The following is a 27,349-nucleotide window of genomic DNA, read 5'->3' as shown; positions in this document are numbered from 1 at the left end:
CCCTGGGGGGCAGTGGAATAATTAAAATCACAAATCCACGCTCACAATCTTCTCTCATTTGTGACCCAAAATACGGTGGGCGCTTCAGAGGAGACGTGTGAAAAAAACAGAGATTTTTTTTTCAAATGAACAAACGGTCTTTGGGTATCTAATTGCTGCTGAAAATTTAACGAGGCAGAGAGGAACGATTGTCTTTGAACACTAGAGACATTCCAGATCCCCATCTGCTGCTGCTTTGGAACCACTGATTTCCCGTGGTGAGTGGGAGAGCTGCTCTGTGCAAAGGGTGCTCACAGCCCCGAGGGAGTGTGAGGAGTCCCCGGCCTTGGGCCACCTTGGGGTGCTGCACTGGTGGGAGGGCCCTGGGTGGGTTTCCTCTGCGGCCAAGAGACCTGTACAACAGGTTGGAGGGAGAAAAAAAATGGGTGGATAACCTTGTACATCCTTGGCATCCAGCATATAAAAGTGTTTGTTCCCACTCCCATGATTAGCAGGTGTAGTGGAACACCAGGAGGTACCCCTACCTCGGAGCCAGGGGTTCCTTGCCTGCCTTGGAGGTGTTTGTGCTCACCCTCAAATCCACTTGACTCTCTTTGGGGATTTGGGTTCTTCCCCGGGGATTTGGGTTCTTCCCCATCCTCGTTACACAACACTTTTTCAGACGAAGGAAGAACAGTTGCACGACTGAGGTTGTCAAAGGAGGGCTTTCCAGGGAAGGAGTGAATCCCAAACCATTTCACATCTGCTGTGTGAGTAGTTTTACGCGTACATGCGTGTTGAGGACCTGCCCCGGTTGCTGTGCTGTCGCGCAGCCCCCGCAGCCGCTCCCTGTGACAGCGAGTGCGGTTCGGGGACACGGCGCTGCGGCAGGAGGGTGGCAGCCATGTCACGCTCCGGACACTCTCGGTGCTCGGCTGCCGGGCTCGATCCCTCCCGCCGCATTCCCCGCGGGTCCCCTCCCGCTGCCCGCCCCGCGGGGGAGCGGCTCTGGGGGCACTGAGCGCTGCGGGACCCGGGCCGGGCTCACCCCGTGCCAGCGCATCTCCGGCGCGGAGCGGGGCCGGCGGGGCCCCCGCACGGCCCTGCGGGGGTTCCGGGGTGCGGGGGGGGCCGGGGCGGACCCGGTGGGCGGCCCTTTCGCAGCCGGTGCCCGACGCCCCTTTGCAGGCGGTGCCGGGGCGGTGCCGGCGGCGGGGCCGGGCCGGGAGCGCGGGAGCGCCCGGGAGCCCCCGGGGACCCCCCGGGCACCAGCGCAGGTGAGCGCCGGGATGGGGATGGGGATGAGGATGAGGGGAGCGGGGCCGCGGTGCCCCCGCCCGCCGCGGCCCCGGGGGTCTCCCGGTGCTGGGGAGGCTCCGCCGGGCCGGCTGCGGCAAATCCCGGCTCTGCCCGGGCTCCTTTAGCGAACGGCGCTGTTCTTCAGGGGAAAAAAAGCGCTTCTGCTTCATGGAAATTTGGGCTTTCCGAACCCGGCGAGCTGCGGGTGGTGCGCGGGTTTGAGCTGCTTGAGGGTCGCCCTTGGCGCCGTGTCCCCCCCCCAGGAGCGCTGTGGCGGTGGCAGCGATTGCTCGGTGTCACGGTGGGTGGGTGGATGGATGGGTGGGTGGATGGATGGATGGCTGTTTTGGCCAGTGGTCCACCCCACGGGGAGGTGGCGAGCTCTTGCCCTGCTGTGGTGTCTGCCAGGCCTTTACCGGTGACGTTTGGACTCATGGCACCTTGTCACCACAATTGTCACTCCCGGGTTTGGGGAGTGGCAACATCTGGTCGTCCAGCCCTTCCCTGAAGCAGGAGTTCAGTTGCTCATAGCTGTGTGTGTTTCTGCTGTGGGCTGGATTGTGTTTTTGGCAGGGCATGAGGAAGTCTCTTAAGAGCTCTCTGAAGAGAGTCTCTTAACACCCAAACACAGTGTGCTGCATGTGCCCGAGATGGGAACCTGAAAGTAAAGAAAGTTGAATGTCGTGGTAGAGGTCATTAGAAATGCATGACTTAGTTTTGTTTTCATCAACAAGATGCACCTGGGGGGTTTCTGGCATTGGCCACTCATGGGAGCAGTTGAAAAAGCCTAATTTCAGCAACCTCTTCAGCTGGAAGCTTTTATTTGTCACAACTTCCTCCAACTCCCAGACTCTGCCCGCATGAGCAGTAATAGCAAGAGTGCAAGGATGCCACAAACACTTTGCCAGCATTTAAGGGTTACAACATCCTTCATGAGTTATAGGTTGTACTTGAGCACGTGAGAAAGCTGAAACACGTAGGAGTTCGTTGTTTGAAGTTGTGCATCAAACAATTGTCAGGGTTGGAAATGGAACTTTACACGCTGTTGGTTTTCAAACTCTTGCTTTAACCACTAACTATACTGTTTCCTACTAGACAGTTCCTCAGGCAATACTGTGAGCTTGCCTAAAAGTTGGTTGGAAGTTTCCACCAGAGCAAGATTCTTGAGTCTCCCATCAGATGCTTTTCTCACTCTGTGATGTTCCTCTGTCTCTCTTTGGTGATACTGGTTTTAGTCCCAAGATGAGGTGTGGCTTTACATCTCCTTTTCTCTTAAGTTGCTTTACCTGAGCTCCTCTTTCCCTCCCTCTGGCTGTTCCATCTGGTTGGATCTAAGGTTCTGCTGAGCTTGGACAATGGCATATTGCTCTGAGGCTCTTTCTGGAGCTGGGAGCCCCGGGAACTGCAGCCTGTTGTCATCACCACGTGTCCATTCTGCTTTCCTATCTCTGCAGTGACAACCCCTTCCATCATCAGCCCTGCACACAAACAAGGTTAGCTCCAGTTCAGATCACATTAGTGTACTTCTGCTTCCCATTACTTTTCCCCATGAGCCTGTTTTGTAGGAGTGTGTGTGTGTCTAAGGTGGGCATTGAGTAATATAACAGCTCAAAGTAAAGAAGCCTTTATTTCATAAAGGGAAGGGCACAAGCCAAGGGAGTCTTTGGATCCAGTGGTTGTGTAAAGCTTGATCTTTGTAGTTTCCCCATAGCCAGAACACTTCCATGGAAGATGGGAAAATCCATGGCTCTCCAGTGAGATCTTGATGCACAGAAGATGCTGATTTTTGGGACTTAAGTGCTGGTTTTTTATCAGCCCTTCTGGTAGGGAAGAGGATGCTCTGTAGTGTCTCAGAGGCCTGAAGAGTTAGGGGGGTGTGTTGTCATCCCTTGCCCAGGTATCCTGGGTAGAGTCCATGGTACATCCACATCACTCTGTTTGTGTAATTAAAAGTGATTAATCAGGGGCTTAGAAATCTGATAAAAGGCATCATCAAACCAATGTAACTATGTGTCTGCCATGTAGAGCTGGATGAACAATGAACTGCTGCTGAAAGAATGAATGAATCAGTGCAGGGGATTGTGTGGCAGGATATGAGAGATCTATGCACAAACAGAAGCTGATAATCTGAAAAAAACCCTTTATTTGATTTTTATATTTCATAGAGGTAGAAGTCATATTACAGTAAACCAAATAAAGGAGATTAGAAGATTTTAAACTAGGATTAGAGGAAGCAAACCCTGGAGGTACAGAAGCCAATGCCTTTGATTTTAGGGGTTGTTCAGTGTTTAAATGCTTCTCCACACCTTTTCAAGGGGTCCCAGTTTTTCCTCACCCAGTTCACGAGCCGAGTCTTGCACTTGTGTGTGTGTAGAAGGAGGAACCAGAGACAGACAGAGCTCTGGTGCAACTCGGGACTGTGCTGAAGGTGCAACACTGTCACAGGAACTGAAAGAGAGCAGTGATGGCCTGATGGCACAGTTGGGACACAGATCTGCATTTTACAGGAAGAATAATAGAAGTTAATACATCTGTATTTCACAGGAAGATTAGTGGAAGTTGTAAAGGAAACACCTCTGTGACACGAGAGCAAAAATCTATCTTACTAATGCCAGTTATGCCAAAGGGAAGCAGCTACACATGGTTTTTTCTGTGTGATTAAGTGACTGGCACTGGGGGTGAGTCCCCTGCAAGGCTGGAGTCCCCCACGTGCAGGAAGAGTTTGACACACTTACCTGCTGCAGGGCTGTTCCCAGTCTGTCCTGGGGGGTGGGAATCTGTGGGTTAATTTTACAGTGCAGAGTGGACTTGTTTCAACTTGTGACCCCGACCAGAGAATCGAGACCAAGCTTAGAACACTTGCAGAACACTCACAGAAAGCTCGGGGTTGGTTCAGACCTGCCAAGTGCCCATTGACTGTGTGGCAAAGACACGTCGAACACGTGTGCACACCAGAATTCCCGTGGCCCCTTCCCCCAGCAGAGCTGATGCAAGCAGAGAAAGGGCCTTCCTGCTGTATCCCACACAGCACCACCACCTGCTCGTTTCTTATAAACTCAGGAGGTGTTTTGGTGGTCCTGGGGTTTAGTAATTTTGCGATTTGTTCGTGGGCGTCAGAGCTTCCGTGCCCGCCCGTGCAGCCTCGCGGGGCTTCGGGCAGCGCCGCTCCCGGGTGATCCTGCCAGCCACTGCTGGCCCTGTGCTGTAAACACCAGAGCTGTGTGCTTGACAGACTTCACAAGGGGAAATTTGTGTTAGTGTGCTTTATGGCAGTATGCCAGAAATACTGGCTGGGTAGTCTCAGGTGTGTCTGTTATGCTCTGCATAAATTTACTTTTACCTGCAAAGATGCCTCAGGTGTGTTCCCTCCTGTCACTGATGTCTTGCCTGTATTTTCTACATGAAATTTAGTAAAATTGGGGGTTTATTTCTGTCCTAGCAGGCTAGTCATTGCCTAGTCCCATGTGCACATCAGCTCTGCCTTGGCCAGCCCTCCTCTATGGAAAAGACACACATTTATTACCTTTACACTAATTACTGCAAGGGGAAACCTTAAGGAGGGCAAAGCAGCCTGTAGCTTTCCTGCAGCAAAGTGAATAATGAATTGAGGCAAAGGGAACAGAGGAAGTTGTGGACTTGCCTTCATCTGAAAAGTGGAATTTTGTCTCATAATTATTTTCCTCCACCTCTTTTTCTGCCCAGTGGTGAAGAGGACTGGGCATTGTATGATGGGTTTGTTGCACGTGGGACTCTAAGGAAGTGATTAGTATCAATGGGTGCCTCTTCCCTGATCGCTCCCCTGGGAAGTGACTCCACACCTCAGAATTAATGAGGGATTATGGAGAAATTGTCCACTACTGGGAGACTTTGCTGCTGCTGTGCTGCTCTGAGCCAGAGGCAGGGGTCAGTGTGGAATGGCTCCACCTGGATTTCATCCCTAGTTTCCTGCCAAAGTCTGTCTTGCACAGTTTTTTGACTTTTCCCTTACAAAAATATTCCACAGAGCAGAAATACCTGTGAAAAGGGGGAGTGCACTTGAATTGTCCAGGAACTGTGGGGAACAACTTCGTGTTTGGACTCATGGGAATCTCCTGCTGGGCACGTGCTCCATGCTCTGGGGCCTGTGTTGGGTGACAGGGAGCACTTCCCTTCCTCTGACAGGGTCTGAGAGGTCCAAAGAGATGCTGTGCCTGCAGCTGGAGAGCTGCTTGAGAGCTCTCAAGAGAGTTTGAGAGCTTGAGAGTTTATCATCAGCCCGAGAGCAGCAGCTGTGAGAGCCCCACAGCTCGGTGGGCACAGCCTGTCCCACAGCAGGGCCCTCCCCTGGCCTTGTGCCTGGTCATGCCTCTCACTTTCACAGCCAGTTCCCATCCCCTGGGCTTCCTTCTGGTGGAAAATGCAACACTGCACATGCCTTGCCCCCCAAACCCAGCGTTTGAGGGCTGTGGGAGATGTGGCTGGTGGGGGAGGAAGATCTGTCGTAGGAAGATGTGGGTGGAGGAATGTGGAAGTATTCTAGCAAGAAGATGCTTTGGGGTTTATTGCAGCAGGAAGAGTGAGAACTGGGGGTGTCTTACCGTAGATTGTGGGTGGCTGCAGCCCAGCGTTGACAAGCAGGGGTCTTTGGTAACCTGTGTGCCTGGGGAGGTTGGTTCTGTGGGTTTACATCCCTCTAAAACACGAAGCTCTGTCTCACCCTGGCTTGCCCTGGCTCTGAGAGATACACAAGTTGTACAGGAAACTACTTTGTCAAGTGTGGGTTGATTAACTTGAACCTCAGGCTACCAGACCTACAGGCCAAAACCCTACCACAGGATGGGATTTCTAAAAATAATCCATCTGTCCACCAGGATGGAAGTCTGAGGTGATGCTGGGGCTTTAAAAACTGTCAGTTACAATGGAGAATCCTTTGTTTTTTTAAAAGGCTGCTGCAGTGAAAGCCAGAGTATATCTCAAAAACAACCCTGACAAAAAGGGGTGATGCTGCTATTCATAAATGGCAAAATGACCCAGAGAAAAGGGAGTTGTAGTTACTTTTACTCAGGAGGTCAAGATAGTGCGAACAAGGTTACAGCCTGGAGAATTCTGTTCCATTTCCCAAGGCAAAAGGGAAGGTGGAAGTGAGGTGGTGCAGGAATACCAATCTATGCAGACCTTGCCTCATGTAATAATTGTCACACTGGGTCAGATCTGAGGTTCAACAAACAGAGAATTCTGAATTTAGCAGCAGGAAGGGGAGAGTCTTGGTGAATGATGTGTTAGAGATGGTGAAATTCCAGTGTTATTCTTCCTTTGGTATATCCACTCCAGGATATGGAAAAACCCTTCTACATCCCTCTAAATCAGTGAGTTGGGAAAGACAAGGTACTGAACTTGAACTTGACATTTTAGTGTTCATTGCTTGGGCAGGCACCTCGTATCCAGTGGGATGTGGTGACAGGTAGAAATGCTCAGCAGGAGGAAGCAGTTCAGCCACTGCTGTGTCTTCTGTCTCTGCTGGTCACTAGGGTTGTGGTGGTTTGCTGATTTAGGCTGAGGCAGCAGATATGCCAGAAACTTGCTGATTTTATTGTTAATGAGCAGAAAACAAGGCCAGCTTGTTTTTCTTTACTCAAACTTTGAACCTTGCCTCCTCCCCCTTTTTGTGCCCTCCCTCTTCAGGCACATTCAGGGTGGTTTTTGCGGTCTCCCTATCCGGTGGCTGTGTGATACAGCCTGTGCACTGAGGAAGCAGGACAGATAAAACATAGCTCATGTTTCTGGGAATCCTGACCTCAGTGCTGACAGGGAAGTGGTGTGCTCTCCCAGGACCTGGCAGATAAGATGCTGCTGGGCTCCTTGTCGTGCTGAGGCACAGGGCTGGCTCGGGAGGAGCTGCCAGCAGGACCCCATGGTTTGGGGGACCCGAATCTCCAGCAGCACATTGCTCAGCCTCTCCCAGAGTTTCCACACTGACAGCTGCAAAGCCGTATTTTGAGTTGTGAATGAGCAAATTTTGTGCTGGTTTTATGGGCTGAGGGTAAATGCTCAGGGCAGGAGGCTGAAACCTTGGCTATGGAGCATCTTCCAGGCTGTACCACTGGGATGTTCCTCTGCTGACCTGGTGGAAAACCCTGGTAAGTGAGAGGGAATTGAGGTGAGCTGGTTCCTCTGCTGAGGTGTTTGGAGAGAATTAGTTAGAGCCACCTCCCTGTCTCCTGCTGGGAGCCAATTCCACCAGTCCCAGTCTCCCCCAGCACGTGGGGACACCACATTCTGCTGCTTGTCATCTGTGCAGGAAACTGGAGTTTTATTGCTGGAGTATTTTGCTTGTGGGCAAATGGGATGGAGTGTGAGGGTGTCTCTGACTTTGGTCTTAAGTGTCTTTGAGAGAGGAAATGTCCAACTGGCTTCTGGTGAATGCCTTTTTTTTCGTCCTGTGTTTGAAAGCAGCAGTTTGTACCTGAGAGCCTTCAGATTCTTGTTCTCCTCTTTGCATTCCTTGGGTGTACTGAGAATAAATTGTAGAGCCCTGCCAAGGGAAAGGCTGCAGATAGAATTAACAAACTTATTTTGGTTGCCTCAGCCCTGAACTACTTCTTTCTGATGCTTGTAGAGGGAGGGGATATACAGCAGAGTAATATTTGTTTGTGTGTATAAAAATCCATGCATACTTGGAACCAGCAACAACTCTCTTTCTCCCTCTTGCAGGCTGGAACTGAGCTCTGGAAAAACAAAGTGGAGCTTGGAGCATGTGGCCTGAGGATTGCCTTACACAGCCAGGGGTAGGGACTCACTGTTTCTCTTGGCTGCTTGGTCGTAGATGAGCTGTTGGGACAAGTGCCTTTGTTCTCAAGTAAAGATAATTCTTTTGTTTCATCCTCAAATGCACATGTAGATGTTAATCCCAGTCTAGAAGGGATTAAGAGAGGGTTGCACTGAGATAGAAGCAAATGCAGTAGTTACATGTGGCTTAAAGACACCGGATTGGGAAGTTGACTGAAGTCCATGTTTTCCTGAGCTATGAGGCTGTGCTGACCTTCCTTTCTTTGGGTTATTTTTCACTTTAACTTTCAACAAAACCCAGCACAGAATTGAGCAGACAATATGTGGTCAACAGCAACAGGCTATTTTCCCTTTTCTTGCAGGTGGTAGCTGAGCAGTGAGCAGGATGCCCCCAGGCATTTACTGCCCTACGGAATTTTGGTCCAAGGGGGAAAACCAGAACATCCAGGTGGACTTTCTGCTGCCCACAGGAATATACTTAAACCTCTGTGTGCCCTGCAATGCCAGCTTGGGCACCATCAAGCAGGTAACAGCCTTGTTCCAGCTGCTAGGTAACAGGTTTGTGTCACAGCCAGAGGCCCATCTGCTCCAGAGGTTTGTCTATAGCAGGCACTTAGGATGAGAGTAAAAAATGGGATATGAACAATCACGTGGGAGTGCTGTCCCCTGGGAGAGGAGGATCTTTGGGAACTGGGTAGTCTTGACAAGACGTGAGAAAAGCTCTTGGCTCTTGTCATAGATTTCATGTTACTGGGGGCAAGGTACTTATCCCAGTTTTACTTCCAGTGTGAGTAATTCCTCTGTTTCACAGGGTCACAGTCACAGGTGCTTTCTGTGAGGATCAGGTGGGGGTTATTTAAGTACTCAGATTGAGGGATTTACCTTGCCTGAAACAAATGGCAAGCATGAGAAAAGGAAATCAGTTAAAGGCACTTGAAAATAAACCCACAGAGCAGTTCAGCACGAGCTGGGAGTCACCAGAGTGGGAAGCAGCCTGGGATTGCAGGTCCAGGAGTGCTGGGAGGAGGCTGGGCTGTGCACTGCCTTTCCTAAGTGGTGTATCCTGGGAGAGCGAGGGCGTGGGTGACAGCGGAGGTCGGAACCGACCCGCAGAGCTGCAGCTGTGGCAGCGCAGGGAGGGCTCACTGTGCTGTTGTCTGGCCCAGGTGGTGTGGAAGCACGCCCAGTATGAGCCCCTGTACCACATGCTCAGTGACCCCGAGGCCTATGTGTTCACCTGCATCAACCAGACGGCCGAGCAGCAGGAGCTGGAGGACGAGCAGCGGCGGCTCTGCGACATCCAGCCCTTCCTGCCCGTGCTGCGCCTCGTGGCCCGGGAAGGGGACAGGGTCAAGAAGGTCATTAACTCCCAGATCAGCCTGCTCATTGGGAAAGGTCAGTTCCCCCCTCATCAGTCGGGGGCTGCAGGTGGGACTGCTCCTGTCCCAGACTCCCTGGGGCAGTGCTGGAGCCCTGCTCATGCGGGAGGTGGGATCAGCAGGTTTGATCTCCAGTGGGTCCGGTGAGGGAACAGTGGGAGTGCAGACCCAAGCCGGGGGTTCCCTCCTGCTGGATGAGGGTTGGGGTAGTTGAGTCAGTAGTAAATCATAAATAAATGATTGCTGGTAGCTTGGCTGACTCTTCTCCTCTTGGCCACATATTAAGCATGAGTTCAGGAAGACTCTTTCACAACACTTGAGTAAAAGGCTCATTTCCCCCCTTGGCTGCAGATGCTCATTTTGCCTTTCCCCCTCACTCTTCACTCAGGTTTGCACGAGTTCGACTCCGTTCAGGATCCAGAGGTGAATGATTTCCGCACCAAAATGTGCCAGTTCTGTGAGGAGAGAGCAGCAAAGAGGCAGCAGCTCAGCTGGGCAGCCTGGATGGAGTACAACTTCCCCTTGCAGCTGGAGCCCATGGCCAAGGGCTTTGGGACTGGCTCTCTACAAACCCCCACCAAGAACATTTTCGTCAACGTCAAGTTCCAGTCTGGAGGGGTAAAGCACAAACTTTTCTGTGCCAGTGTTTGGTGGTTTGTGCTTTCCCTTTGGGACCCTTTGGGCATTTGGAGACAGAATATTGTGTGTGTGGACAGTGTTTCCATGTATTCATCTTCATTCTCCAGATTCCTCTGCCCGTGGAGATGGTTGGGAGGGAGACTCTGAGCCTCCAACCAAGGGAGCTGTTCCCCTTCCTGAACATGCCTTGGGTGTACTGATTATCTGGTAGCTGAGGTTGCTGCATGTTAATGGGGTGGTAATGTTTTGGTTTTGGGTAGGAGAGGAGCACAAAATCATTCACATGCCTTTCCTTTGGAAGCTCACGAGTCTGCTCAGCTCATGCTCAGCACACACTGCTTACAGGCACCAGCCTGTGTTGCCTGTGGGCCCCTGGTATTGCCTGCTACTCCTAATTAATGTTATTTATGCATGTTGTGCCCGGGCATGAAGCAGGAGCCATGCCCAGGGAGAAGGGCCTTCCAGAGCAGTGTGTTTGAGCGTGGTGACCCTTCCACCCTGTGCCTTGCTGCTGGAGTGACAGTGGGAAGGTTTTTAATGACTGGCAACCACGTGAGCTGGTGATTCTGCTTAAACTGGGCTTGAAGTTCCTGATTTCCAGCCTCACGCTTGCGCTGCTGAAACATTCTCCCGCCCAGTTTGGCAAACATCCCTACTGGTTGGCTGATGTGTGTGTGATTCCAGCTCCCTGTCCTTCTCCTTGTTGTCCTCAGCAGGAGGGCTGTTACCTGTGTGTGTGTTGTCTCAGCCCTTTGCTGGTGTCTGACGGCCTGTGCTGTGTTGTTGGGGTTGCAGGAGAGCTTCACCTTCCAGATCTCCCCGAAGGAGTTCCCCATCACGCTGATGAGCTATGCCATCAAGAAGCAGGCCACTGTGTTCCGCCACGAGACGGTGCAGAAACCAGAGGATTACACCCTGCAGGTGAACGGGAAGTGGGAATATCTCTACGGGAACTACCCCCTGTACCAGTTCCAGGTGAGCCTCGTGTCTTGCTTTGTCAAAGAATCTGTTCCCTCGTGGCCTCCTCTTGCTGGGGGCATGGGTTGAGACATGTTAGCAAGGTGACAATGCTGTTTACAGGAGTGCAGCACATCAGTGACAGGACCTGGGTGCTACTCAGGGCAAGGGGTACTTCTGGTAACTTAACAGGCCCTTATGTTTTTGGGGGCCAGTGATCTTAGCCTGTCTCTGGGTGCCAAGTGCTGTGTAAATACATTTATAGACCATGGTTCTGGAAGTATTTGCTTGCTTGCGTGGTGGGCTTGGGCTTCTCTTCCTGAAAGCTGGGCAAGTAATCCTGTAAGCTGTGTTGTCCTGGCAGGGCAAACTCCTTTTGGGAGTGCTGAACCCTTCTCAGTGTTTTCCCTTAATGCAGCCATTTGAGTGCACTGATGAAATGCCAGCTGTGAAAGGCACTTCATATTCTCAGCTCTGGCAACACGAGCCCAGGCTCATGAAGCAAGAGGAGATAAATTAGAACTGAAGTTTGATTGTTGCTGTGTCCTCTCCTGGCTCCTTCAGCCAGCTGTGGTTTGTGTGATGGCTCTGACCCCCTGCCTCTGTCTCTGCAGTACATCCGCAGCTGCCTGCACCGAGGGCTGACCCCCCACCTGACCATGGTCCACTGCTCTGCCATCATTGCCATGAGGGATGAGCAGACCAACTGCATTGCCAGCCCCCCAAAGATGGCTCCCAAGCCTCCCCCGCTCCCCAAGAAAAAGGTAAAAAGGGGACAGTGGTCTGTGGGGTCCCCTCAGCTCGTCTGTAGATGGAGATGCTGACCTGGGCTGGGAACAGCAGCTGGTTCTCCCTCCTCTCTCAGGATGAGTCCCTCGCAAGGGTCTCAGAGGTGGGAATTTCCAGGCAGCCTTCCAGCCCCCTCCACAGCTTCCCTGGTTGTCCCAGGCTTCATGTCCTTTCCTGTGGGAGCAAAAATCATGTGATGGGAGCTGAGTTCTGGTGCTGGCTTGAGAGGTCCTTGTTCCATTTATTTCTGATCAGAACCCTTTTCTCTTTCCAGCCAAACTATGGTTCTCTCTGGTCCTTAGAGCAGCCTTTCTACATCGAGCTGGTGCAAGGCAGCAAGGTCAATGCAGATGAAAGGATGAAGGTGGGTACTGACTCACTCTGGGGTTTTGTACTTGGGCTTTTCCCGTCACATCTGTCTTGTCTGTGTGGTGAGGGCAGCAGTGGCTGCAAGTGTGATCTCACCTGATCCTCTGTGGTGCTTCATCCAGCCTTTGGGCAGGTTCTGAGCTGCAGCACAACAGGAAGGGGAAGGGAACTGACCAGGCAGAAGCCCAGCCTTAGAAACACTGCCCTGCCAAAGCTTTGCATAGCCAAGCAGAGCTGCTGCCCTGTGGTGATGGCATTTTGCAGTGGTGTGGAGGGACAGGGAAGCTGCAAAGAGCAGAGGAGGGGAAGTGCAGCTCTGAGAAGGGAATGATGGGAGAGGTGGTGGCTGGCAAAGTGAAGGCAGAAAGCAGGATGCAGCAGGCTCTGGGATATGCAGGGTGCTTGCCATGAAGGGAGAGCAGGGGAATGGCTGCCTTTTGGGAAAGGAAGCAAACAGGGCAGGAATATATCACGTTATACAATGTGCAAGTCTGCATTAAGTAAGAAGATAACAATGCCCTTCCTGAAGCTGAGTAAAGATAAAGACTAAAGAACTGAATGTCTCAATGATTTGGGAAAGAGGCAGGAGCAGGACATCCTGTTCAGGGTGCCCAGTTCCACTCCTCTCCTAATCGTGTGTCTTCAGCAAACAAGGCGATTCCCCACGGGTTCATGGTGTTCCCTTATTCCTCCTTCCCTCAGCTGGTGGTGCAGGCAGGGCTGTTCCACGGCAACGAGATGCTGTGCAAGACAGTGTCCAGCTCAGAAGTGAATGTGTGCTCAGAGCCCGTGTGGAAGCAGAGGCTGGACTTTGACATCAACATCTGTGACCTTCCCCGCATGGCCCGGCTCTGCTTCGCCCTCTACGCCGTCATCGAGAAGGCCAAGAAGGCACGTTCCACCAAGAAGAAGTCCAAGAAAGCTGTAAGTAAAGCCAGTGTGGGGCTGAGCCAGGCTTGCCAGGGCTGGAGGGCACAGGACACCGCTCTGAACCAAGGCCCCTCTGCTCTCAGGAGGCTTTCTATTAATAAAAGGACTTACAGAGTAACGGCCAACTTCTCCAACAGGAACGGGAAGCTGAGCAGTGGCTGCCTGTTGGGAAGGTTGTTTAAGTGTCATTTCTCCTCTAGAAAGGCCATTAAGAAACATGCCCAGCATCTGACTGCACTTAAAGAGGAATCACTTGTGGTGGTGGTGTCTCCGTTTCACTGCTCTGCAACTTCCTTGTTTGGTAGTTGAGGTTAAACCATGGTCTGTGTTGCATTTTCTTTCTAATAAGGTCTTTCCTGCATATCCCCTGTGGAGCAAATTAGCAGCTAGGAACAGGGAATACACTGAGGAATGTAAACACTGGTTATAGCAAAGCTGGAGGTAAAATGAAGGTGCAGGTTCTTCAAGGTTACTGTTGTTCAGGTGTAGCAAACTGAGGATGGAAAGTGTTAAATCACTTTGGAAGCTCTTGATTTGAGCTTCTTAACTGGAGAGGCAGGGATATTCCTCACTTTCCTCACCTCTGCTCCAAAACTTCTAGCCCATTAATGGTTCAGTAACTAGATCCAAGTGCAGCCTGTAACTGAATTCCAGGTTTCCCAGAGTTGTAACTGAAGCTCACGGCCTCGAGCTCTTTGTATGTGAGAATTTTCTTTATGAGCAGCAAATGCACTTGTTCCTCTGCAAATTATTGTTTGTGTGGCCACAAAAACACTGTTTTCATGCCCTGGAGAGAGGGTTAGTCCTGCCATCCTTACTAGAGTGCAGAGAAATGAGGGGCTGGCTGACAAATATGATCGGGGAAGATGTTGGTTGCAGTTCTGCTCCCTCCCTTTCTCTGCTGGGAGGTTCACTGGGCTTTGTTGGGCTGACATCAGTGGGGTTCTCAGGGTTACTGTGCAGTCATGTCTGGGAGCAGCAGACAACTCCTGAATCCTGCTTGTGGGGACCAATCTCTGGGTTGGAAAATTCAGACTGGAAATGTTTTGAGGACGGGACCAGGATCAACCTTTTTATTGTTGTTTTTTGTTATTTTAGAATAGCACAGTCCCAGCTCCTGCTGGAGGCTTTTGTTGGACAGAAGATCTGATTCATCCACGGGCTGGATGTTTGTGACCGCTCTGGAATATTATTCAGTTTTGAAGCAGTCAGAAGGAAATCTTACTGTTCTGATTGGCAAGACAAACCCAGTCTGGTTAACTGAGTTGTTAAAAGGATCTTAACGAGGTGGATGCATTCTGATGAGCTTTTAATTTAAAATCACCTTTACTGGAGCTGAGCTCTGCACAAAAGGATTTTTCCACATGTTGAGCTGCATCTCTGGGTGAGGTGCTCAGAAATCATTTAAAATGATTGGTAAGAGCAGGTTACAGCCAGAGTGCACCCTGATTTTTTTTCTTCATTTTGTTTTTTTGATTATTAATCTTTTTCCTCACCCAGAGTTAATGCCATGCATGTTGTTTTCTCTGCAGACTGAGCAGAGCAGATAGGTGGGACTAAGTCATTTACTACCACAAAAACAGGCGTGTTTTCAGGCTGACTGAATGAGTCACAGGGTTAATGTCACCCAGAGGGTTGGCTTTCAGTGTTTCTCTAAATCATGCAGGAGATGTCTGAATTTAGAATGCTGAATCCTTGTTTTGCTGGGCCTTATATCCGCCAGGAATCTTGCCTTGTGTTTTGGCAGGCTCTGAGCTGTGGTTTGCTGCCATTTACTCTGTTAGAAAAGGTTATTGCTGGTGTTTTGTTTGGCTTTTCCCTGCGATCTAGGAGCTGATGTCTCAAATGGGATTTTGCTGAAGATACTTAGTGTAATCAAATCAGCTCCAGGGTTTGTGAGAGGCCGCTGGGAAGTGATTAATTTTGTCACCTTAGAGGGAAGTGGGGACTCTCTCACCTCCACCAAGCCTGTGGTGGCCTTGGGGGTAAGCCTGCTGAGCTCTCTAGAAGGCCCCAGTGGAAGAAGACGTGTCACTGTGGTTCCCTTCACACACAATGCTCTTTGTGGGTGGGTCTCAGCAGAGTTTTTGCCACGTAACCCCTTTTCCAGTTGGTTTCTGTGCTCGAGCCTTGGTGTGCTCTGAGCTCTGAGTGCTGGTGGTGCTGAGGCCATGCTATGAGGTAAAGTGTTCCATCTGGGGGACCTGACTGCAGGAAAGCTTAGGTCACTTGTGGAGTATGTGTCTGGCCTGCTCTGGGGGAGGGAGCTGGGCTGAGCAGGGAGACAGGTTCTTTGTCTTGGCCGTGTCCCAGTCCCGTCACTTGCTGGAGTCTCCCTCCTCCAAAATGAGCCTGGCTTGGGCTTGTGGGTTTTATTTTGGGGGTGTGGTGGGGGATTGGCAGCATAAAGTTTGATTCCTACAGATAGTGTTTATTCTCATACAAAGGAGCCAAGCCTTTTTTCCCTATTATGAGCTATTTCTAGCATTCTTAGCCCAGTTTTCTGCAGTCATGTGAACTCCATGTTCCCTGTTTCAACATTAAGGTTCTTCTCCCTCCCCCCACACTGTGAAATATAGGAAACACGTCACAACTCCTTCATATATCATTGAGTGTAGAGTAACAAGGCCTTACTGGAAACTTTGAGGTTCTTTAGTTATAAAAAGTATCAGGTGATGAATTTTTAGCCATATTTGTGGGGGGTGTTTGGTGCCATTCAGCGCTACACAAAAGACCTCAGTTTTTGGCAAATACCTGAATTTGATGCCATCTTGTACTTTTAGAGAACTTAAAAGTTAGGCAGACAGGATGGCTCCCTGGTACAATTTTTTACAGAAACTCTTTGATGAGGGGGTCCCCACACACTCTTGAATGGGAAGTTCCCTGCCTGCAGGGATTTGCAGACTTGGAAAAGATTGTATAACTTTGGGTTCCTGGATATTGTGAGGCCTTTGGATGGGGATATCTCACTTCCTTGTTAGTTCTTCTCTTCCCTTCACCCCCCTTTAGCAGTTACAGCCCCAAATGAGCTGCTGTCTGTGCCCTGCAGGACTGTCCCATCGCCTGGGTCAACGTCATGCTCTTTGACTACAAGGACCAGCTGAAAACCGGGGAGTGCTGCCTGCACATGTGGTCCTCCTTCCCAGGTATGTCAGGAGATGGAGCTCCTGTCTTGTTTTGTGTCTTCACAAAGACAGGGGTGCCCCAGGTCCTGCCTCGCTGTCCAGTTCAGACCAGCAGGCCCTGTGTGGTCACTGCTCTGTGCTGTGGTGGCATCCAGAGCCCTGCCAGGGTGAAGGCCTTGTGCTTGGCATTGCACATGTGACACAAGGGGTGGCTGCTGGCCTGCAGATGTCATGTGCACCTCACCTGGGAGAGGTCAGGGTGATGAAGGAGCTGCTCAGGGCCGGGCAGTGCCCGGTGGCAGAGCTGGGGGCTGGCAGTGCTGGGGACTGGCAGTGCTCTGCTTTCTGCACCAAAGCTTCACGTTTGGGTCCAGGGGGTTTATGTGCTTTGCTTTTCAGACGAGAAAGGGGAACTTCTGAACCCCATGGGCACAGTGCAATGCAACCCCAACACTGAGAGTGCAGCAGCCTTGGTCATCTGCTTCCCCAGCGTGGCAGCACATCCCGTGTACTACCCGTCCTTCGAGCAGGTGGGACACTTGGGACAGTTTTTTGGGAGACACAGGAATTCCCTGGCTGTGCTGGGGTGGGAGCACCCAGTGTCACTGTCCCTTGGGCAGTTGGGCACAAGCAGACTTGATAAATAGATATTACTGACTGAAAATGTGACTTTTTCTCTTAACTAACAGACCTTTGGGTGAATAGTTTTCCGAGCTGTGAATTACTGAGGTGAAGTTGCTCTTATAGACAAGAACCTGTTTAAAAAATGGGTTTAACTGAGCTGCCTTTAAACTGCAGGCAGTGTTAAGCTCTGTAGGGAGGAAGAAGAATAAAAGGGGAAATGAGTGAAAACAGGCAGCTCCCTGCCTTTCAGCAGAGCGATAACGTGTTGTGTTGGGTGGGGATTTTCCATCTGTCACTGCAACTGGGCAGACAAGTGGAAGAAGAAATGTGCCTGTTACAGGGGAGAAGGGGGCTCTGCTCTGCCAGGGCATGCCTGTGTGCTCCCCTCAGTGCAGGGTCTGGCTCAGGGGGTGTAACAGGCTGTGCCAGTGCAGGGGGGGCTCGGGCAGCACTGACTGCTTGGCAAACACTCCCCAGGTCTGAAAATCTGGGATGGGTTGTGTTAGCCTGTAGCTCAGTGACCCAGAGCTCATGAGCTCTCTGGGAGTGCAGACGTGCCCTTTTGGGGGCAAGGACTCATCCCTTCATCCTTGTCACCACCAGGGCAGGGGCAGCATGGGCAGGGGGGTCCTGCTGAGTCCCTGACCTACACTTGGGCTGTGAGAGGTGTGATTCCCTTCTCCAGAGGCGGCAAGTGACTGACCTCTAACACAGCATAATTCCCTGAAGTGGTGGTGAGCTAGAATCACTGAGCAGTCTTCCTCAGACTCTTTATTTGTGTCCCAGCTGCTGGAGTTGGGGAGGAATGGAGAACCACCCCGAGCTGCACCAGAAGATCCTGAGGAGGTGAGTCTTCTGGCACCACTTTTTCAGCTACGTGCAAACCTGGTTTCATGGGTCAAGTCAGACCTTTCCACCTTACCCCACCAGCTTTTTCCACCAAAGTGGGCCATGCCCCAGTCCTACAGGGTCTCTCAGCCTCTGGGTTGAGACTGAGCCCTGTGTGTGCTCTTTGCTGTGATTCCCACGAGCAGAAGCTGCAGCTGAGGGAGATCCTGGAGCGGAGGAGCCACACGGAGCTGTACGAGCACGAGAAGGACCTGGTGTGGAAGATGAGGTACGACATCCGCGACCAGTACCCACAGGCCCTGGCAAAGCTGCTCATCATCACCAAGTGGAACAAGCACGAGGATGTTGCCCAGGTGAGGAGATTGGGGCTGGCAAGCCAGGACTCCCTTTTTGATCCATCTTTCAGTGCCTGCATTCCTGTGTTGTGCTTGGGGGCCCAGCTTGGCTGGGGACGTTTCACGGTGCCCCAAAGGAAGGTTTTCTGTTCCCAGCTGAGGTTTGCCTCTGTGGGCTGTCCCAGATTTATTACTAACCAACAAGGTCTTATTTATTCCTTCAAAAAACTGGAGGCAAGGGAAAAAAGATCTGTTTAATTCATGGGAAAAATAGGATCTGGATTGGATATTCTTAAATGACAGTGAGAGACCAGCACAAGGCACCTCAGGGTTTGACCTGGTATTTGCAAACTTGCTGTGAGGCATCTATAAATAGTGACCCACCACAAGGAGCTGCTCTTCCATCAGCAGAATTTCAGATTTATATCCATTGTCATGAAAACCTTGTGCCTTTTTTTTTTTTTTTTTTTACAGATGATTTCCCTGCTTCAGACCTGGCCAGAGCTGCCTGTCCTGAATGCCTTGGAGCTGCTGGATTTCAGCTTTCCCGACCGTTATGTTGGTTCCTTTGCTATCAACTCATTGAAGAAGCTGACGTAAGTGTGATCCCCAGGGGACAGAGCCCCTTTCTATTCCTGGCCAGGGCTGCTGAGGGGGGCTGTGAACAAGCCTGACAGCCTTGTCTCTGCAGTAAAGATGAGGTTGTCTTTTCTGTTTCCCTTCTGCCAACAGAGATCATGATGTGTTCCAATACCTGCTGCAGCTCGTCCAGGTGCTCAAGTACGAATCCTACTTAGACTGTGAATTAACCAAGTTCCTGCTGGACAGGGCGTTATCCAACCGCAAGATCGGCCACTTCCTCTTCTGGCACCTGAGGTGAAGGGCAAATCTTTTAGGCTTTTTCTCAGCAATTGAATGAAACCAGCATTCTCTGGTTTCTTTGTTGTGCTGTGAAGTGGGACAGCAGGCCTGGCTGGATGTGGAGCTGACAGGGTGTTTGTTTGCTGTCCCTTAACTTGTGTGTCCCATCTAAGTGTTGATGGGATTTCCTTGCTGTGACTCCCAAAACCCAGAAACTGCTGCTTTTTACCTTGGGCAACTGAGTAAGAATTATTTCATAGACTTTCCTGAGCTGGAAGGGACCCACAAGGATCACCGAGTCCAGCTCTCCAAGAGGGGACAATACATTTTTTTGTTCATTTATTTTTGTCTGTTGTAGTTGGTGGAGTTCAGCTTAGGTTCTGTTTTCAGAGTTTTTGTCTATATGTGTATATACACACACACAAGCCTGTGAGCTGGAATTTCCTTTGGACATCCATGGCCACCTGCCAGCTCTGAGCCATAAGCCCTGAACTGTTCTTGCTCCCCAAGTGCCATTCTCAAAGGAGTGGTTAGTGATTTAGTCACACAGAAAATGTCTCACCCATTGGTTTTCCTCCATCACCTTCTGGGGTTGGGGGCATTTTTTTTTTTTCCTTCCCCATTACACAGAAAGAATCAGCAGCCAATATTCTGCACCCTCCTGGTGTGGGTATGAATGGGAGGATGAGTCAGTCATGCAGTGAGTCAGCACTGCTGTAACCTCCCTTCTCCCCAGGTCAGAAATGCACGTTCCTGCTGTTTCCCTGAGGTTTGGGCTGATCCTGGAAGCTTATTGCAGAGGCAGCACCCACCACATGAAAGTTTTGATGAAACAGGTAAAAATTGCTTTTAGCCATAAGGTTGACTTCCCTCTTGCTTGGGGCTGGTTCTCAGCTGTTGGCTTTTCCAACTTCACGTTATCAGCAACACAAAAAAAGCCTCCTAACTGCTCTGTTGGTTTTGGCACATCCTGTTGGGAGCCTGGAGATCCCCATCACGTGTGAGTTCCCTCATCTCTTACTCACCCACCACCCCCCCCAAATCACACTGTGTGTCTAGAATGGTTTGAAATCTCAAAGAGCAGTGCTGTTATTAGATAAAGTGGCTGAGTTATCATTTAGTGGGAGCTGGTCACAACTGGCTGATTCAGAGCAGTGCAGTCATTACCTTCCAATGCCTTTGTGCCCAGAGCAGAGTATCCAGTTAATTATGGATCTCTCTCAAGCAGATACTACTAAATTTGTTTTGTTGCAACATGTGAAATTGCTACAAGTTGAAGAGAAAATAAGAGGTGCAACCCAGGTTTCCCTTTCACGGGAGATTTTAATGTTTTTTAAACTTCCTCCGGGAATTTCCTATTTGTTAACCCTGTTCCAACTCTCCCTTTTTTTTTTTTTTCCCCAGGGAGAAGCACTCAACAAGATGAAAGCTCTGAATGACTTTGTTAAAGTGAGTTCTCAGAAGGCCACCAAGCCTCAAACCAAGGAGATGATGCATGTGTGCATGAAGCAGGAAACGTACCGTGAAGCACTTTCCCACCTCCAGTCCCCCCTGAACCCCAACATTATCCTCGCCGAAGTTTGGTAAGGAAGGGAACTGCACCTCTTCACCTGTGCTTTGTTTGGCAGTGGAGCCAGGTTTCAGGTTATCCCAAGGTTCTTTCCTCATGGAAGTCCCCACTCCACCAGTGTTTGTAGGTGCTGTTGAACTGGCAGCTTGGATGGCTGCTTTTTTAACAGATGGGAACTCTGATGGTAATGTCTTTATTTCCTCTAGTGTGGATCAGTGCACCTTCATGGACTCCAAAATGAAACCTTTATGGATTGTGTTTAATAATGAAGAGACAGGTGGAGGTGGAGTGGGCATTATTTTTAAAAATGGAGATGGTAAGTCTTTATTTAACGGCTCTGAAAACATATCCTTTAGTCTCAAGTATTTACTGTGGTGAGCGGGCCTAAATATGGACAACCAAGATGTTGTGGAAATGAGGACCTTTAATGTTTTGAGGTTTTTTGGCACTAATCTGGAGAGATAATAAGCTCCCCTCTCTATTTCACCTGCAGCCCTCTTTCCTGTAGATTTTAGTGCAGGGGTGGCTGGATACCCTTGAACAATAAACCCAAACCTGGTGTGAGGCGTGAAGGAGCTCCAGCAGTCCGAGCTCTGCAGGGCTGGGGTGGCTGCTGCTCACTGCTGTGTCCAGGCAGATATTTCTGCAGTGCCACAGTGACTGCCATGGCAAGAGCTTGGGCAAAGTGAGCCTGTACCTCCCTTAGTAAAATCATGGGAGTTAAGGTGCCTGGTGGGGTGGTTTTACACTGTTCCTGCAGCAGCAAACACTGCTCTGTGCTGGTGTTCATTCTGAGCTGGACCAGCAGGTGACAGACATGGCAAAGGCCCCTCCAGCAGCTCTGCTGCAGGGACAGAACAAGGGCCACTTACAGGAGCACTGGAGAGGGGACACTGGGGGGTCCTGATGCCCCTTTTTCCCCTGTGCAGATCTGCGTCAGGACATGCTGACCCTGCAGATGATCCAGCTGATGGACATCCTGTGGAAGCAGGAGGGCCTGGACCTGAGGTGAGTGGTGTGCACACAGTTGTCCTACTGCAGTGATAAATCATGGCTGGTGAGGCTGTTTTTCTCTGCAAGCTCATTTTGCCCCCAGCAGGTCTGACTGGTGTGGTGTGAGCAGCTGGGCAGGTCCTGTGGTACTGGGGAACAGAACTGCAGAGGAGAGATGGAGGAGACGTGGCAGCCAAGGGAAAGCTTAAAAGTCAACACCACCCAGTTCTGGGCAGGATTTCAGTGGAAGGGTTTCTTTCATCTCTGCAGGATGACCCCTTATGGCTGCCTCTCCACAGGAGACAAGACTGGGCTGATTGAGGTGGTCATGCACTCGGACACCATCGCCAACATCCAGCTGAACAAGAGCAACATGGTGGCCACGGCAGCTTTCAACAAGGACGCGCTGCTGAACTGGCTCAAGTCCAAGAACCCGGGGTGAGCGGGCTCCCCTCTCCTCATTTTCCCTCAGTTATGCACATTTCCAAGCTGTCCCACAGTGTCTGTGGCTGCTTCCCTGCCTGGCACACCTGAAGGCATCGTGTGGGTCTGTGTGGGTTGGGAGCAGAAATGGAGGCAGCTGGGTTACTGTTGGCAAGCTCGTTGTGATCTTTGGTAGCCTAAGGTAGCACTGCCCCCAGGCTGGACCAAACCTTGGTCCTGTTACTTTCCCCAGACATACACAGTGTGGTGGGAGCTGGAAAAGGGGCAGGAGGAGTAGTGCCAGAATTGGGAGGTGAAAAGGAAAGGGGCACAACAGCTCTGTAACCTGGGGGTTTACTGGACAGAGAAACAGCAGCAATGCATCACTGCTGTTCTGGTGCAGCAGGGCCACCAACAGGAGTCACTCTAGGAGCCCTCTTTTTCTTTGAGATCCATGGAGATCTAGAAATGAGGTAATTTAGTTGAGACTAAATAATTTTCGCTGAGATTGTGGCGACTACCTTATTCAACCTTTAATTACAGGCAGTTAGTGCAGCTCCTTTCTGTCCAGCAGGGGTGGGAGTCCTGCCTCGGGAGAGCTCTGCAGGAACCCAGACGTGATTCCCTTCCTTTCTCCTGCAGGTTTGCAGGGGGAGAAGCTCTGAAAAGAGCTTTCCAAAGTAAAATTCTCTTTCCATCTCTTCCTTGCCCTCTCTAGGGATGCCTTAGACCAAGCCATCGAGGAGTTCACCCTCTCCTGTGCCGGGTACTGCGTGGCCACGTACGTGCTGGGCATCGGGGACCGGCACAGCGACAACATCATGATCCGGGAGACAGGACAGGTACAGGCACTGCTGGGGGGCTGGGACAGGGGCCTGATAACACTTACTGTGGACAGAGCCATCCCAGTGCAGTCCCACCTCCCCTCCAGCCGAGGCAGGCTGGGCCAATGTGCTCAGTGAGCAGCTCAGTGTCATCAGGAGTGTAAATCCAGTTGTCTCATCTGAACAGCAGCATCGCTGCCCGGGGCTGCTGGAGCTCCCAGAGCTGCTCTGCACAGGCCCCTCGCTCCCTCAGCCTCCTCAGGGAGCTGATGCTCCCCAGTACAGAGCCTGGAGCCTGGGATTTGGGGGTCACAGCCCCTCTGCAAAACTGCCAGGGTGCCCCAAGCTTTGCACAGGAGCCTCCTCCCGTCGCTGCCCGAGGGGTGCAACGACCGTGCTGGGCTTGGTATTCAAAAAAAATACCCAAAGGAGGGAAAAAGAAGCCTCAGCTGAGGAAGTAATATTTTGTAGTGACTTCAAAACAGGACAGTTTTTTTCTGCACTGCCTGAGACTGCAGCCTGCACTGGCAGGTGCCCATGGAAGTGCTCTGCCTCCTTCCACTAGTGACACAGTAAATCAGGTATTTCTTCAGATATATCAAGCACTGAAGAGGCAAGTGCCCTTTCTGTCTTACCAACATCTAATCACACTAGAAAGTATCTTGGCAAGTAAATATTGTCTCTTTCCAAAGGGGTGCTAAGGGAGAGGTCATTTTTTTCTCCTTCCAAAATCCTCTGGTCACTTCCGCTGAATTCAGTAACTGAAGAGAACTCAACATTGATCAGCTAAAATAGATACTGTTCTAAAAACATTTTTCCTTCTTTATTTCCAGCTGTTCCATATTGATTTTGGTCACTTTTTGGGGAACTTCAAGACTAAATTTGGTATTAACAGAGAACGAGTTCCTTTCATCCTAACCTACGACTTTGTGCACGTCATCCAGCAAGGAAAAACTAACAACAATGAGAAGTTTGAAAGGTGAGTGCTGGGAGTGAAAAACTGACTTCAGCTTTTTAATCTCTGCATTTTTAGAATTTATTTCCAGCAATATGTAGCCTGTACACGTGAAAGTAAATAAATTATTATCTACCTGGTGGAGAAGGTGACAGAGCTTGGTATCATCCACGGAGACAGCAGGGTTCAGACTGATCTGTAGCTTTGCTTTATAAACTGGCAGAGTTTGCAGTGTTCACTCCTTTGCCATCTCTCTTTCAGGTTCAGGGGTTACTGTGAGAGAGCCTACATGATCCTGCGGCGCCACGGGCTCCTCTTCCTGCACCTCTTTGCACTGATGAAAGCTGCTGGTCTGCCAGAGCTCAGCTGCTCCAAGGACATCCAGTACCTAAAGGTGAGAGAGGCAGAGCCCAGGCAGGGGGAACACTGAACACCTGATCCTGCGGCTCAGGGAGGAGGAGTCAGTGTGGAAGGTGTCGTAGAAGCAGAAAGGAGTAGATGAAGGACATGGGAAATGCCAGGTACTGGTGCTCAGGAAATCTACTGGAGGTTCTTCATCCTGAGGGCAGTAGAACCAGTTTGCAGGGAAGGAGACAAAGTCCTTTGGCCGTGCATCATTTCCTGGTCCCAGTTTGCCCCTTAAGTGATAACCACACATCCCTGGCCAGCTGCAGGACAGCACCTTTGTAACACCCTGCACCAGCAGAGTGGAATGGAAGTATTTTATTAGTGAAAAACCTCATGCAACTGAAGTAACCATTAAAAAACATTAATGGCTGTTCCTTTCCTACTCTGTGCTCCTTTCAATGGGGTAATATCTTAATGAGTACACATCTAACTAGTTGAGCTGCTAATTGCTCACAGTGAGGCCACACTGAATTGTTCCTCTCACCTCCAGGACTCCCTGGCTCTTGGGAAAACCGATGAGGAGGCACTGAAGCACTTCAGGCTAAAGTTCAATGAAGCCCTGCGAGAGAGCTGGAAAACCAAAGTGAACTGGCTGGCACACAACGTGTCCAAGGACAACAGGCAGTAGAGCAGCAGAGCACAGCCCTGTCCAGGGACACAACACCTGCACTGAGCCCAGCCAGGCAGACAGGCTGTTAAGGAAAGACTGGTGGAAGTTGCAGAGTTGAAGATCCCCCACCTGCATTCCCAGAGATCAGACATTGCTCCATGACTGAAAAACTGCTGGCCTGTCCTCAGCCACCCCCCCGTGGCTGCTGTAGAGCTTTGGGGGACAAGGGAGAGACGTGAGGCAATAAAATTACTGCGTACAGTGAAAGGTAGGTAGAGGTGCTGTACCCTTAAGAACTCATTAAGCTTCAAATACATCTTCTAATGGAAGAGTTGAGGCAGTTGTAACATCCTTCCAGTGTGCTAATGTCTGTATTTATATTTTCTTGAGAATTTAGCTGAACAGAGGACCTCCCCCCCATCCCTGTAACCCATCTTGCAGGTCACCACCATTACAGCTCAGAGGCATTAACTTCAGCACTGCCCTGTGTCACTGTCCACCAAGGGGGGATCAGTTTAAAGAGCCCTGAAGCTGTCTTGGACAAATGGTTTTACTCTGCATTGTGACAGGATAAAGATACCCACACTGTCATATTGCTTTCTGTCTGCTCCAGAGGCCAAAGTGTTCTCAAACTGAGCTGGAACTCAGCTGTTGCTGGACAAAACTGATGCCACAACAGCAGGTTCAGTGGCCACTGGATCAGGTAGTTTCTTTGCTTTCCCAAGTCAGGCTTTAGTTGAGCCTCAAGCAATTCCTGCATTTATTTTGGTTTTAAGCCTGAAAACAGTAAGACTGCATTTTCCAAATGGGCATGAAAGGTTTGTGGCTCCAAGTGCCTCCTGCTGGGGTACACTAAGAGCTGGTTTGCCACCTGGTCTCCCTGTACCATGTGTGTGCAGGGCAGTGCCCCACACCTACACAGTCCCTGGGATCCAACACTCAGCTCCAGAGGCAGCTGGAACAGATGGCACCGTTCTGTGCCCGAGCTGTTGGGCCAGACTGCCCTCCTGTGCAAGGAGTGCCAGGATGAGTGGGTTTAACACTGAAACACTTACAGCAAGTTGCATCTCAACTCCCATCTTCTTGCAAATGTATTCCCTGTTCTTTTCCCCCCTCTTCCTCCTCCCAGCCACAGTCCAGACTCCTGCCCTGCTCTGAGAGCTGCTGGCAAGGGCTGGGGGGCTGGGGGGGCTCAGCTGTGCCGGTGCCTGAATTGGGACACAGTGTCTCCCTCCAGCCTCCTCCCCTTCCCACGGCCTCCTCAGCCTCCTTCCCCTCTCCCACAAGGTGCTGGGATCAATCCCACAGTTCTGCTGTCACAGCTCTGTCTCCAGGTCATGGCCCCACCAGGAGCAGCTCTGGGTGCTGGGCTTGCCCAGGGACAGGGAGCAGGAGCCACTGCTGGACACAGGAGGGTGGGCAGGACCTGCTTCCTCTGCCAGTTCCTTGGGTCCTTCCTTCCATTTCCCCACACCCTCAGGTTCCTATGGAGGTACCACCATTCCTGCCCTCTCAAGGAACAACAGAGTCTAATTCTCAAGACACCCCCAAAGCTGAATCCTGTACTTCACTTGTTTGCCTTTAATTAGGTTCAACAATTTTCTTTTACTCACTGTCAAGTGTTTTTTAAACTCTTTCACTTCTCTCATGTAGGTAAAAATAGAGGCATTGCAGATCCTGGTTCTCAGGTAACAACAGGTACATGTGTTGTCAAATGATGGACTAGACTCTCATAAATTTAGCATTCAAGTCTGCTTTAAAATTCCCACAGAAGCAGCAAGTTCAGGAGACTGAACTGGCCTGTTTAATAAACCTTCCCTTCATGATCTAAATTTGATTTGATTTTGGCACCCAGCACATGGGTGCAACTCATTCCTGACTTTCAGCTCTGTTTGATAATCAGGTACCCAGTACTTGAAAATTAAAAAATACTGCCCTAGAATGGCTGTTTAAGTCCACCTTTTTTGTTTAAGGGGATCAGTGCAAATCTGTCAGCTGTGCAGCTGGCAAAGAGCAAAGTTAACACTGCTCTTCTGCAAGAAGAAATAAATAGTAAGTAATGCCAGGTTTGGTCAGTGAGGGGAATCTGAAACACCTGGAACAAACCCTTCTCTACCTTTATATCCCAACAGGCACTAGCAGTGTTACAGTTTCTAATCTAAATTGTGGTTTAAAGTACTTACTCTGTCTTTTCATAGAAGATATTAAGCTGTGGGGTCTGTTCTGTTCTGCTTTGTACCTATTCAAAGTTCCCTCTCGAGCACCTGTTGGTAGAAGCAGCAGTTCTGGCCTAGAAAACACGTGATTTTAGTTTTATGTAACCCTTTTCCTGCACCTTTCCAATGATCCTGGGTGTGACTGAAGCAGCACTCAAGCTCTGACAGCTGTTTTGGTACTAGAAGGAAATCCTGCAGGATTCAGAGCTCTTTGCAGGCTGATCAGACAGTGAGAACACGCCCTGTGCCTCTGCTCCATTTCAGAGAATAAATATTGCTGTTTCTTTCCTTATTGAACTAATTTACAGAGCAAAAAGTGTGCCCCAGGCAAGGTGAGATGCACTGAACCCACCCCCTGATCAGGTTTGTACGTTCCTGTGGAAGGGAAGACACTACAGTTCTGTGCCTGGAAAAGCAATTCTCTTGCATTGCCACAACCTGCTCTTGCAG

At 50.4% G+C, this 27,349-nt stretch overlaps 1 protein-coding gene across 4 annotated transcripts; it reads left to right on the top strand.

Annotated features, from left to right (window-relative positions):
* The first annotated feature begins 678 nt into the window (after nt 1–678).
* Nucleotides 679–27,221, top strand: PIK3CD (phosphatidylinositol-4,5-bisphosphate 3-kinase catalytic subunit delta). Of its 4 annotated transcripts, none has more exons than XM_017825771.1 (24): nt 679–749; nt 7,969–8,042; nt 8,406–8,569; nt 9,210–9,438; nt 9,811–10,040; nt 10,857–11,036; nt 11,633–11,782; nt 12,082–12,171; nt 12,879–13,100; nt 16,156–16,252; nt 16,631–16,761; nt 17,642–17,701; nt 17,890–18,057; nt 18,514–18,635; nt 18,772–18,915; nt 19,637–19,736; nt 20,305–20,483; nt 20,677–20,786; nt 21,400–21,478; nt 21,734–21,901; nt 22,605–22,728; nt 23,544–23,689; nt 23,927–24,059; nt 24,564–24,701. In XM_017825771.1, exons 3-24 carry the CDS (start codon nt 8,429–8,431, stop codon nt 24,699–24,701), a joined length of 3,141 nt encoding a protein of 1,046 aa, XP_017681260.1. In that variant the 5' UTR covers nt 679–749; nt 7,969–8,042; nt 8,406–8,428. The 4 variants fall into 4 exon arrangements, with proteins under 4 accessions (XP_017681260.1, XP_017681258.1, XP_017681261.1 ...); XM_017825769.1 differs by lacking the exon at nt 679–749 and adding an exon at nt 1,186–1,256 and having other exon boundaries at nt 24,564–27,221; XM_017825770.1 differs by lacking the exon at nt 679–749 and adding an exon at nt 7,267–7,394.
* The last annotated feature ends 128 nt before the right edge of the window (nt 27,222–27,349 follow it).

This window comes from Lepidothrix coronata, unplaced genomic scaffold (genome assembly GCF_001604755.1).
Source record: "Lepidothrix coronata isolate B3197 unplaced genomic scaffold, Lepidothrix_coronata-1.0 Scaffold122, whole genome shotgun sequence".
NCBI classification, from domain to species: Eukaryota; Metazoa; Chordata; class Aves; order Passeriformes; family Pipridae; genus Lepidothrix; species Lepidothrix coronata.
Note: the sequence above shows the minus strand (reverse complement) of the source record. Positions and strands in the feature narration are given on the sequence as shown.

Bases quoted from the DNA above. Each gene is read 5' to 3' on its own strand.
- PIK3CD (XM_017825769.1), top strand. From the start codon at position 8,429: ATGCCCCCAGGCATTTACTGCCCTACGGAATTTTGGTCCAAGGGGGAA. The intron at 18,058-18,513 runs GTGAGGAGATTG...TTTTTTTTACAG, and splicing joins AGCACGAGGATGTTGCCCAG to ATGATTTCCCTGCTTCAGAC. The intron at 19,737-20,304 runs GTAAAAATTGCT...TTTTTTCCCCAG, and splicing joins TGAAAGTTTTGATGAAACAG to GGAGAAGCACTCAACAAGAT.